The following is a 13,324-nucleotide window of genomic DNA, read 5'->3' as shown; positions in this document are numbered from 1 at the left end:
AAAATTTTCCTTCTAATCCTCCCCCACTCTCTCAAATATCCCTGCTTCTGAAATCCTATGGGGTTTCTCAGAGGATCTTGTTCTACTCTGGGACTGGTAGTCAGGAGCTCACATCAGAAAAGGAAACACCCGGGGGTCTCCTGCAGAGGGCTGCCCTCCACCCATCACATTTCCCTGAGCTTCACCCACTTGCTTAAGTTTAGGAAGAATCACCTGAGGAAAGTGATCCATTAAAGAGAATGAAGGAGAGCTGCTTTGAAAAGAGCAATGAGAGGGCCATTATGTATTTCCCTATGTATTTTAAGGAAAATCAGAAAGGAACTACAGAAAAAAGTCTGGGACTAGAGCTGGGACCCCAGAAAGGGCTCTTTAAAAATGTAGGTGGGGGTTTGCAGGAAGTTGCCAGAGTGAGGTGAAATTTACAAGAGGGCAGTTTGTTCCCGTTTCATAAAGGTTCCCTGAATGTCTGCCAAGTTCGACAGGGCTGAGCCAGGGGCTGCAGACTCAAAGAAAAACTTCATTTCTTAGTGATTAGAGAGGAAAATAGACAAGAAAAACTGACAGCTTTACAATGCACTGCTATCTAGGTGTTATGGATTCAGCGAGAAGGCTCCCTCGAGAAATCACCTGAGTCTTCTAGGAGAGGAGGCATAAAAAAGATGAATGAGGGAAAGGTCGTGCCAGGAAGAAATTTGGCTTTCCTGGAGTTTAAGGAACATAGTTTAAAGACAAGAAAAGCCTGCCCACTCTCCAGAGGCCTCCCATAGAACTTAGAATAAAATCCAAATACCTTCTTTCCCTAAAAGGCCCTAGGTGGGCTCACCTCTCATCCCATTCCTGGTTCATCCTCCCTACCAGTTCCCCATCCTGCAGGCACACTGGCCTTCTGCTTCCTCACCTTCGGGCTTCCACTTGCTCCTCCCTCCACTTGATCGGCTTTCCCCAGGCCTCCCGGGCTCTTCCTCCCAAGCAGCTCAGGGCCAATTTCACCTTCTCTTGCCTCAGTGGGGCCCCACCACTTCCTAATATCCCTGTGTCTTCTTCATAGTACTTCACTATACAAAATTATCTTTTTACTTTATGTTTGTCTTGATTTGTTTATTGTTTGTCTTACATATACACAGGCAAAAAACTTGGTAGCACGTGGTATGAGCCCAATAAAGTGAAGTCGTTCAGTCGTGTCCGACTCTTTGCGACCCCATGGACCGTAGCTTACCAGGCTCCTCTGTCCATGGGATTTTCCAGGCAAGAGTACTGGAGTGGGTTGCCATTTCCTTCTCCAGGGGATCTTCCCAACCCAGGGATCGAACCCAGGTCTCCTGCATTGCAGGCAGACACTTTACCATCTGAGCCACCAGGGGAAGTCCATGAGCCCAATAAATACCATTAAATAAATTAGTTGATAGATTAACAGGCTAAGTTGTGAATGAAATGCAGGGAACTCTGGATTTTACTCTGAAAGCGATGAGGAAATCACTAAGGATTTTTAAGTAGAGACTAACAGGATCAGGGGCTTCCCTGGTGATTCAGTCAGTAACAAGTCTGCCTGTAACACAGGAGACCCGGGTTCGTTCCCTGGGTCGGGAAGAGGCCCTGGAGAAAGAAATGGCAACCCACTCCAGTATCCTGGTCTGGAGAATCCCATGGACAGAGGAGCCTGGAAGACTACAGTCTACGCAGTCGCAGAATCAGACACAACTGAGCAACACACACACACATGCACAACGTGACCAGGAAGCGCGTTCCAGAGACTCACTCCATGTAAGGCGGTCGGCGTGGGGACTGTGAAGATTTCTAGAATAAGCCACTATGGCTTGAAAAGAAGACTATTTTGAGCTAAAGGCACTGGAGTTCTTGAAATCCCTTTTTTGCGCAAAGCAGATCCTCCTCCAAAGAACTCAATTGTCAAAAATCTCCTCCCCAGGAGCAACTCTCATCTTTTTTTGGAGACAGAGACAAAAAGAAGTTGGCTACACCCAAACAATGTCACCAAACCCCCTTCCCCCATCCCCTTTGAAGTCATTTTTCTCATGAGTGGCCCTCTTCCTCTCCTCCTCCTAAGATGGTATATAAGTCCCAAATTCTAACTGCCTCCTTGAGTTGAAGTTTTTGTAAACTCGCATGCATCAGTACTTAACTAAACCTATTTTTCTCTTGTTCATATCTTTTGTCAGTTTAATTTGCAGGACTCCAGTTCAGAACCTAAGAGTTTTTCCTCCCTGACAATAAGGAGGTTGTTCTAGAAACACAAATGAGCCGAATTTGGAAATGGGCAGAAAGAATGGATCCACGAGAAGCTTAAATTCACTCAATAATACTCAGTGATCCTTTGAACACAGGGGACAAGGGAGAAAGAAGTCCCAGGTTCCCAATCTGGAAGATCAAGTGAACAAGGGCCCACTTACCAAGCTGTAAAGGCAAAGAGGCTGAACAGGGATCTGAAGTCATTGAGTCCAGGGTGTCTACTGGCCTATGGCTCAGATGAGAAAAAGACTGGGGCCTCAGAAGGCAATACAACTATGAAGATGCAGGAAGGTTTGAAGTGATAATGCAGGTTGCTGAGATGGTCTATGCTTTGTTGGTCCATTTTCCCCCTGATCTTGTTGGCTGAGGGTGAGGGCACATTGGAGAGGTTTGAGCCTTGTTCACAGTGAAATGGCTCAAACCAACCTGTTCCAACCTCTTATCACTAAGAGTTACCATTTACAGACCACCTACAAAGCACACAGTGTCATCTCTAATCCTCAAATTGATAACACTCGTCCTTTGTCAGATGTGAAAACTAAGCCCTCAGTGTTTACCATAATAAACACTCAATAGACATTCACTGGTTGGGATGATGAAATGAAAGTGATTGATGGGACTTCCTTGGTGGTCCAGTGCTTAAGACTCCATGTGTCCACTGGGGTCTTGTTGCAGAACTAAGATCTTGCATGCTGTGCAGTGCAGCCAAAGATATTTTTTTTAAAAAGAAAAGAAAGTGAGCACAATGTGAACTGAAACTTTAAGAAGAAACTCCACATCTGACTTTGGCACAGCCAGCACTTAGGTATCAAGAGGGTGAGTTTTATGACCAAGTAAAGCTTATCCACTGTGGTCAGGGGCACTGAACATACCTACCTATCTTCTACTGGGTCCTGATACCCAATTTCACAAACAGCAGACAGAGCTTTGTAACTAGACCACTGGGGATCCCAGGGAAACTCAGTCACCCAAGGGGTAGCATTATGAGGAGGAGTTATCTAACTGGGCCGTTGTCAGCATTTAACACCTTCAGGTTAATGACTTAACCCAGAAGTGGCAGAGCCCTGTCAAAAACTACAGAAGAAAGACAGATCAGGAACTTGGGGGCTGGGCTGCGTGGGGGGCCTCATCTGACCGATCCTGTGGGCTGGGAATGTTCACAACAAAGAAGGGACCAGAAATCAGGAAAAAGGGAACTGAGGTTCTGACAGGGTTGACCCTGACTTCCTGGGGAGGACAAGGCATTGTATGAAACGCATTTCCTAAATTCTGATGTCTCTGACAACTAAGAGCTATTATTATTAAGGAAAGTTCTCCAAGAGGTGACACCTTTGAACAGACTCAAAACTGGAAAATAAAACAAAGATTTAACGAAAGGATTAGGATAATATGGTAGCAAATGGAATGGATGCAAAAGTACTGTGTTAGTGCCAGAGTGGAGTGGAGTGAAGTCGCTCAGTCGTGTCTGACTCTTTGAGACCCCATGGACTGTAGCCGACCAGGCTCTTCTGTGCAAGAGATTCTCCAGAAAGAATACTGGAGTGGGTTGTCATTCCTTTCTCCAGGGGATCTTCCTGATCCAGAGATCGAACCTGGGTCTCCTTGCATTGCAGGCAGATTCTTTACCACTGAGCCATCAGGGAGGCCTGTTAGTGCCAGACTGGGATTCAAATCCAAGTTTGCCCACTTACTAGCTGTGTAAATGCCCAGACATGTATCAGAACACACACACACAGACACACACAGGGATTAAAATCCAAGCTTGCCCACTTACTAGCTGTGTAAATGCCCACACATGTATCAGAACACACACACACACACACACACAGGGATTAAAATCCAAGCTTGCCCACTTACTAGCTGTGTAAATGCCCACACATGTATCAGAACACACACACACTTTTTTCTTACTAGCTGTGTAAATGCCCATACATGTATCAGAACACACACACACACACACTCTCTCCTTTTTTCTTTCTCCCCCAGCCCAAGCCTAGGTAACGAGAGGGTCTTTTGTGGAATGTGACCAGTGAGAGGCTCATAGGCTCATTCACCCTTGAGGAAGTTAGAATGTCTTTGCTATTAGTATTCTGTGGGGTCCACAAGGGCTTAAGGTTCTACTGATATACACTTATGGTTTTATGAAGAGGCCTCAGGATTGTTTCTATTTGCATCAGTATCTGTAGTCCTTTATATTTCTGATCAGTGGAACTATTTGCACATTCAAGACCCAGAAGTCCAGTAAGAAATTCCAACCCAAGCAGGAATTAAATATATGAATAGTATTGTTAATAAGAGAATATGCAAAAAATGATGAAGATTTACTCTGATTAACTACTTCATAAGGAAAACTAAATTCAATCAGAATACATATTTTCAAAGGCAGAAAGGCTTTTGAAGGTGATTTTTATTTATATGTGAAGATCAAATTTTTCTCAAATCCTCTCACATCACACTGGCAGGTAACTAAAAAACATGATTCCATATATGAATATTTCCTTTACATATGTATTTAATAACATTTCTGGGAATTCCCTGGTGCTTCAGTGGTTAGAACTCTGTGCTTTCACTGCCATGGCCCAGGTTCAATTCCTGGAGGGGGAACTAAGATCCTGAAAGCCATGGACCCAGCCAAAATAAGAAAACAAACAAAATATCTCTAATGTGTTCTGACCTACCCATGCTTCTGTAAGAAAGGAAAAGTATTCTTGTGAGCTTTTCTTTTTTCCCCCAAACTATCACTCTGAGAGTGATCAAGTTTATTTCACACACGGAGAAACAGAGCTGGAGTCTTCCTCAGAGGTCCCCAAGAGGAGAAAGTCCACCCGCAATCTGGCCAGAAGTGAAAAACCCCTATCTGTCTTGCATGTCACAGCAGAAACAGGGAAAGCCACTGTCACAGGAGAGCTTTAAAGCCTTCTTTGAGAATTTAAAAGTTGTCTTTTAAAATTTTTTTAAATTTCTTAAAAAAAATTTTTTTTGTAGCACCTTATGGCATGGTTCCCCAACCAGGGATCAAACCCACATCCCCAGCGTTGGAAGCATGGAGTCTTAACTTCTGGACTGTCAGGAAGTCCCAAGAGTTGCCTTTAAAAAAAAAAAGAAGAAGGTAAGGAATACATGAATAAAAGAGGTAGAGAAGAAGAAAGATAAATGAGTAGGGCAGACATGACGGTGGAAGTGAGATTATGGGATGGGAGTTGTGAGGCTGTATAAAGCTGAGTGAACCCTGAGACCCGGCACCCCAGACAGAAAAAGATAATCCTTCAAACTCTGAGCCACATCTCTTATCCAGAACTCCAGAACTCACTGTTACTGCATCTTTTTCCCATTAGACTACCCCATATCTGTTTTAATATTAAAATGGGAGAGATTTCTGGTAAAAGTAGAGGATCAAGATTCTATAACACCAGGAATCACTGAGAGATGTTCACAAATATCTGATATAAAAATATACTCTCTAACTATGTGTATTTGAATAAGCTCTGGGCCTAAGGTGTGACCTTGGTCACATCATTTTCAATTATTCGAGGCTTCCATCTCTTCCAACACTTACATATATCCGTATTTTCAGAACCAGAAGAGATTAGCTATAGCCAGGACTGTAGTCAACCCAAGTCGTTACGGACAAAAGAAGGGACTTAAATTTCCATGAATCTGACCCTATCCTAAATCTCGCTCAGTTCCAGCCTTGTGGCTGCAAAAAAGTCCCCTGGCATCTCTGAGCCATGGATTCAGGATCAGAAGAACAATTCTACTTACTCTCAAGAAACAATGAGAAGAGATAACTCATTAATAATTTAAAATATTATTTTAAGGGGAAAAAAAAGCTGACTAATGATTAGTAGACTTGCCAGATTCACCACTTTTATACCCATCAGGGAAGTATCACCTGCTGACCCTGGATTTTTGTGTCTCCTGTAACCACCTAAACTGTCACTTCCTCAGACCCTGAGAGAGTACATCGGCTGCTATGGAAACAAGACCACACTTAGCTGCACCGTGGGTGAGCAGTCGTCTTAGCCAAATTTTCCTTAAAAATTGGGAGAGACTTTGGGAAAGAATAACTACACTTTCCGATTAAATATGATCATTTAATTGCTTTCCTTATTATTATAGTTTTTAAAGCACTGTAATTTACTTAAGACTTAAAGTCCATTTGTGTCTAAAAATAAAAGAATAAAATAAACCATTATTTTTCGTGCAATTGTTTTTAATGGTTTAATTATTGCTTCCTCTCTCTGGAGTTTTATCTGAAGCATGGGGGTTGAAGGTGAGACTCATCTCTAATTAACGACCCTGAAAGGCCGGTGGTAGGGGGCGGGGAGGGTTCAGAAGCGGCCAAATTGATCCTTAACAGAACTAAAGTACCTAAGAACACTCCTGCTATTCATGAATAAAATGTGGAGTGTAAGCCAAAGTAGTTTAGTTTAAGGCTCACCTTAGCTGCACTAACATTTTTAAACTTAGCATAATGTAGTAAAATGTACGAGGTAACTCTGTTTAAAAATAAGATGAGAGGGTTTAAGACCACGGGCAAATAAAAATCACACGACCCACCTTCAATCACATTCTTTTGCATAGCAATGCTGGTCAGACCTGAATCCCACACACCAGGGCAGAGTTCTGAACCTCATGGAAAAAGCCCCATGTCACTGTGAAGCTCAGGCACCAAACCAAGTCCATTAGGAAGGTTTGGAATTCATTAGAGAAATGATTTGCTCATGGTTCAAAGTGCACCATATTCATCTTTTCTCAGAGAAAATAAGTCTCCTCTCCAACCCCCACTTTCCACTACTGGAGTTTGTAAATGTAAAATCTACCCCAAATACCAAATAACACAGGGTTATAAGGCAACACAGGGTCCAGGGCTCATTAGAAATCAGAATGACCACCTGGTGACACCTTGCTGCCTCAAGAAAGGAAGACCACAGGAGCAGAAGTCAGGACTCCCAGCCTCCACCCCCATCCCGACTCCCAAGGACCATATCAGCTGGCATGACAGTTGTCAGGGACAGTCCTTGCTAGAACTGCTGACTGAAAAAGCAAATGTTCTGATAGAGATTCTGCATTCAGGCCTAAACTCCCAAATCAAGCCAGCAACACTTGGAAAGAACAGGAGCCCTAGATACTGGAGGAAATCTTCAGAGAACAAACCATGGCACAGCAGAATCAGGTGGAGAGAGGCCAGCCTTCATTCAGGAATGTGTGCTTCTCTCACCACACAAATATACTCCGTGCTTTTATTAGCAAGATTCCAGTTTGATCCCAAGAACTCACAAGGGAAGATCCTGATACAGGAGCATCAGTTACAGGTGGGTTTACCTTGGGTTAGGAGCAGTGGGGCTCATCCTACATCTGGCCCTGGGGTAGCCCTTCCTCCAGGAAATTCCTTCCCCTCAGCTAAAGTGTTAATTTCACTTCAAGTCCCCAAATCAAAAATGCAAAGTGCCTCTTTAAAGAACTGCAGGAAAAACAAACAGGCCCCAAGCATTTCCCGGATCCCAGTCTCTGGCCCTCAGGACAATATCAAATTACAGGGTTTTTCTTCCCCAATATAGTCTCATTTCTTTTCCTTTTTTTCAGAGGATCACAATTGCACCCTATTGTGTGTCTACCCTTTCAGATACCTTGCAAATACATTCCCATTCCGAATCTCTCCGGAGCCTCCTAAAAATCTAGGGGAGGAGCTGACAAATGCAATTTGAATAATAATGAAGCGACTGAACAATTTAATTACCAAAAGTAGCCCTAGAGACTCCAACAAAAGGGTGGAAAGCCTTTATCTACAAAAATGTGGCCACCTGCTAGACTGTGAGACCAATTATGGGGAATGCAGAAGAGAGAGGTGCACAGGTGTGCACAGAAGTTTAAGCAATTGAAGAATTAGCACAAAACATCTCTAGGGACCGGCACCCTGAAAAAGGGTGGCTTGGAAAGCTCCTTTCTCATCTATCAGGCTCAAGACTTAACTTTCTTCCTTTTCTGATTCATTGAAAGTAGCACCTACAGGAAGTAAAATATTGAAAACTGCCCTCCCACCCCCAAGAGAAAGGCTTTGTTTATGGAGAATTTAAAATAAGTTGAATGAATTTTCAAAAAAGGTTCTTCAAAATCAAGTCAAGAAAGTACTGTTTAATCCCTCCTACAATTTCTTTAAAGTGAACATTCTTTCTTTAGGAAGCTGACAATTTCACCTAGATGTTGTGTTTACCAGCTTTATTCTACTGACCTTTCCAAATGACCTTACAATAAAGGATTTTTTCCTCGCTTTGGAGGGAAACAAAAAGATGAATCTGGAATCCTAAAAGGCTCTCAACTTCCTTAGGCTTTAAGAATTCAATGCAGGAAGCCCCCACAGGCTGGCCAATTGCTAAATCCCGCTTTTTCAAAAGGAAACAAGAGTTTGCTTCTAAGTGGCCCTGTATTTCCCCGCCCCGCGCTCACTCCAGGGCAGGCGCTGCCATGCCCAGGTGGTGACACCTAGCAGAGATAAGGTGTCCTAACAACCCTATTTGCCTGGATCTCCGGATACCCTCGGCCACTCGGCGACTCCCTTATCACCTGGGCGCATCCCCCAGCCGCTCCACCGGTGCCGCCACGCCGGCCCCTGGACCCCTCCCGCGGCGACACGGGGCAAGACTGACACCCGCAGCTGCCGACGACCTGCCAGTCACGCTGCCGCCGGCTGCCTTTTTTAGCCATGACATCTGACCCCGGCTTCGATAGCAGCATTCAGGGAGAGGTCCCAGGCGCGCCGGGGGTCCCTCCCCTCCCCAACCCCCAGACCCTACGGAGAGCTCGGAACTGCCCGAGAGCGCGCGTTCCTCCAGTCCAAACGCCTCCTCTTTGCCCTCTCCACCGATCCCGGTCCCCCCGCCGCTGCCTGCACCCGGGCTCCCCCATTTTGCAGCTCGCGACAGCTCCTCCGGCGCCCCTCCCGACCCCAACCGCGAAACTCCGCTCTCCTGGATCCCCTCCAAGTCCGCGGCCCGCGCGCCCGGCCCGGCGGGAGTGCCGGCCGAGGTCCTCCCGGCGGGGGGCCGAGCCGGGGACCCGACGCTCACCTCCCTCCTCCGCCCCGCTGTCCGGCTCGGCGTCCGAGGAGTCGGGCCCGTCTCCGTAGTCCGCTAGCCCTACCAGCTCATCCTCCTCCTCGTCGTCCTCCTCCTCCTCCGGCTGCGGCTTCCCCAGCACCTGGCTCATCGCGCCCACGGCCGGCCGTCCCGGGGACGACGGGGGTCCCTGGTGGTGGGGGTTCGGCCAAACCTCCTGGCCTGCGGTTCGCAACCTATTTCTAAATTGAGGTTTTGTCCCGAGGTCCGCGGGCGGAGACGGGGACCGCGCTTCCCCCAGCGGCGGTCGGCGTCCAGGTCTGGGTCCCGCGGTTCCCAGCGCGCCCGGAGCCCCCTGCCCCGCCCCGCCTCGCCCCGCCCGCTCTCCCGCCCGCCGGCGGAGGAGTCAGCCGGAGCGCGGCAGTTCCTCCCCCGAGGAGGGAGAGAGACTGCGTGACCCAAGTCACCTGACACACAGTCACACACTCACACACACACACACACACACACTCACACCCCACACGGGCGCGAGCGCGCTTTCCCGGGTGCAGGCACCGATCGCTGGGGCGCTGGGCCGAGGCCGCGCACACACACTCAAGGGGGAGCAAGGCGGCGCGGCGCCCTCCACCCGCCCAGAAGCGCGCGCACACACACACGCCGGGTACTCGGGGCCCCGGGACCCGGCGCAGTCACCCACCGCGGCTGCGCGCCCGGGGCCCCCAAGCGCCCCTCCTGCACGTGGTCCACGCACAGGCAGGGGAGCCGGCGGCCCGCACAGCCGAAGAACCTCTCCCCGCCCACCTCGACACACACACCCCACCTTGGGCGGCCTTCTCCAGTCTTCACTCCTGGGCGAGGGTTCCAGTCCCAAGCGGGCTCCCCCCGCCCAAGGCTGCTGCGCCCGAGACACCTCTCAGAGCCGCATGCCTAGACCACCCCGCGGATGCTGAAGCGCCCCAAGAAGAAAACTCGGGAGAAATGCACCGCAGAGGAGGCGCTGTCTCCATGGCAATTGCCTTTTAGTGCGCATTTGCGGTTCAAAGTGCTTCCCGCAGAGAAAACGTACCTACTGTAGTCACTAAGCAGGCCTACCGAGCTATAAACATTTCTGAAAAAATAACATGCCTCGTGGCTGACTAGCCTGAATAATTCCTCTGCAGCGTTTGGGGGAAGGTCTCAGGTGTATGATGCACTAAGAGGCTACTCATAGCCACCTCCTCCTATCTCATTGTTGCATAGGGTGTAAGTCCAAATCCCAAAATAAAATGTTTCAAGTTTTTTTTTTGAGTGGGGAGAGAGAAGGGGTTAAGTGGCGAGGAGAGACAATTCTCGCATAGGAATAGCAGCAGTGTGGGGCTAAGACTAAAACCTGCATTCCTCCGCAAGCTTTTCACCACAGGACAAACTGTACCCCCCACCCCTTTCTGGATACTGCAAAAAATCACGTGGATGAACTTCCTTCTGTCAAGCACAACGAGAAGGAAACCAGCTGGCCAGCAGGGTGACCCAGATCCCACAGGTGCCAGCAGTTCAGCAGGCGGTGTGAGAGAGAAGAGGAGGAAGAGAGCTGAGGCTGGAGGTTCTGAGGGCCTCCGGGTGCTGCCTCTGTAGGGAATTCGGATGGAGAACCTACCCTATGCTAGGGACCTGGGCTCAGCGGTGAGGGTGGGGACCTCCATGCAGGCTCAGCACAGAGTTCCTGCCCTGGAAGAAATCCCAGTCTACCAATTAACAGCTCCTGTCCTGGATTTTGTAGTAACTATAGGTGGAGGATGTGGTTACACCTTCTAGGAGGTGGCTGCTTCTAATTGGGAAAGGTCCTGGGATTTTCCAGGTGGAGGCAGTGTAACATGTATGGCTGTTTCAGTCAAAGTCCTTCCCAGGGGAAAAATAGATGGCACAGGCAAATATTTTAATTTAAAAGGCTTTTTAAATTAAAAGGGACAATTTATTAGGATGTGGACAGAGTTTAGGAATCCACACAGGGATTAGTAACAGTAAGAAGAGATTATCACCCCTAAACTAGTAGGTGTAAAAGAAGAGTCCTGGACAAGGGACACCAAACAGAAGCAGCCCCCGCCGGAGCCACATCGTGTTAAAGGGACAGCAGTGGGAAGGAGCCAGAGAAGGCAATGGCAGCCCACTCCAGTATTCTTGCCTAGAGAATCCCTTGGATAGAGGAGCCTGGTGGGCTGCTGTCCATGGGGTCGCACAGAGTCAGACACAACTGAAGCGACTGAGCAGCAATGGGAAGGAGTACCCTGACCTCTCTCCCATCCCATTCTCCAATCTCCTCCAAGAGCTTTCCATTGGCCAAAACCAACTGGATATCAGAGGGCTGGAGAGCCTGGAACCTAGTCTGGGACACAGAGATAGGGTAGGGAGGGCAGAGGTTCCAGTGGTGAGGTGAGAGCAAGAAGTATACCCAGCACAAGCAGGCTCTATTTTCTCTTATCAGAGAAAATTATTTAGGGGCAATTTTCCTAGTCTATTTTCATCCATTCTGTTTAATTCACATCTTCCTCTGTACCTGGGAGGAAGGCTTTTACAGACTGGGTTTAAGACTTCCAGTTATCCCAGAACAAATCACCAGCCAGAGGAACTGTTGAGCTGGCCTGATTCAAACTGCAGAAGGCTCTACAAGTCCAGAAGCCAGTCCAAGGTCAGTCCACAGGTAGGACATCCTTTGGGCTGGTTGCTGAGTATATGTGCCCTGGGGACTCAGGGGTTCAGGCAGGACAGTTCCTAAGCCAAAAGCCCTTCTTTGCCTGAGACCTAGAAAGAGCAAGATACCTGAGGGTCCTCTCCCTTTCCTCGAGGGAGAGATCCTGCAAGGGGGGTTTACAGAACACCAGCAGTAGATTGGAGCACTATTCTCAATAGAACATTTGAGAATTAGAACTTTCTTGCTGCTGCTGCTGCTGCTGCTAAGTCGCTTCAGTCATGTCCAACTCTGTGCGACCCCATAGACGGCAGCCCACCAGGCTCCCCCGTCCCTGGGATTCTCCAGGCAAGAACACTGGAGTGGGTTGCCATTTCCTTCTCCAATGCATGAAAATGAAAAGTGAAAAAAAAGTCAAATTCTCATTTATGCTCCACCCAAAGGTAGATAAGAGTCATATAAAGGTTTCAGTTCAGTTCAGTTCAGTTCAGTCGCTCAGTCGTGTCCGACTCTTTGCAACCCCATGACTAGCAGCACGCCAGGCCTCCCTGTCCATCACCAACTCCAGTAGTTTACTCAAACTCATGTCCATATATAAAGGTTTAAGAGATTCAAATTCCCTGTCCTGGAATTTCCCTGGTGGTCCAGTGGTTAAGAATCTGCCTACAAATGTGGGGGGTGCGAGTTCAATCCCTGGTCCAGGAAGATCCCACGTGCCTCGGAGCAACTAAACCCGTGTGCCACAGCTACTGAGCCCTCATGCCTAATGGCAGAGTAGCCCCTGCTCCCTGAAACTAGAGAAAGCCTGCATGTGGCATCAAAGACCCGGCACAGCCACAAATAAATAAACAAACAGATTCACTGTTGCTTCAGAAATGTACAGTATTGATGAAGTTTGAGCAAACAGAACAGGAAAAATCTTTATTGCTTTTCTTATTTCAATACTGTCAGCTTTCAAATAAGAAACAGGTTGAGGAAAGAGTAACATGGAAACTTTTATTACCCTATGTAAAATAGCTAGCAAATGGGAATTTGCTGTATGGCTCAGGAAACTCAAACAAGGGCTCTGTATCAACCTAGAGGGGTGGAATGGGGAAGGAGATGGGAGGGAGGTTCAAAAGGGAGGTGATATTGTATACCTATGGCTGATTCATGTTGATGTTTGACAGAAAACAGCAAAATTCTGAAAAGGAATTATCCTTCAATAAAAAAATTAATCAAAAAAAGAAATAGGTTGAAAAATAACTTAGAAGTTTTTAAATTGTAAAAGTAAGTATGTATGGTTTCTTTCAGAATTTAAATAAAAATGGAAAGACACTGGGACTTCCCTGGTGGTCAAGTTGAGCTTCTGAACTTTCAATGC

General features: G+C 47.4%; 1 protein-coding gene across 1 annotated transcript in view; it reads right to left on the bottom strand.

Moving 5' to 3' along the window:
* Positions 1-9,670, bottom strand: part of RRAGD (Ras related GTP binding D) — a 38,435-nt gene extending 28,765 nt beyond the window's left edge. The window contains exon 1 of the mRNA XM_040238805.1: positions 9,312-9,670. Coding sequence (XP_040094739.1) covers positions 9,312-9,450 — 139 coding nt within the window. The 5' untranslated portion in view covers positions 9,451-9,670. The remainder of the gene's footprint in view (positions 1-9,311) is intronic.
* Positions 9,671-13,324: the final 3,654 nt, after the last annotated feature.

This window comes from Oryx dammah, unplaced genomic scaffold, assembly GCF_014754425.2.
Source record: "Oryx dammah isolate SB20612 unplaced genomic scaffold, SCBI_Odam_1.1 HiC_scaffold_4, whole genome shotgun sequence".
NCBI classification, from domain to species: Eukaryota; Metazoa; Chordata; class Mammalia; order Artiodactyla; family Bovidae; genus Oryx; species Oryx dammah.
This window is presented reverse-complemented; position numbering and strand designations above follow the sequence as displayed.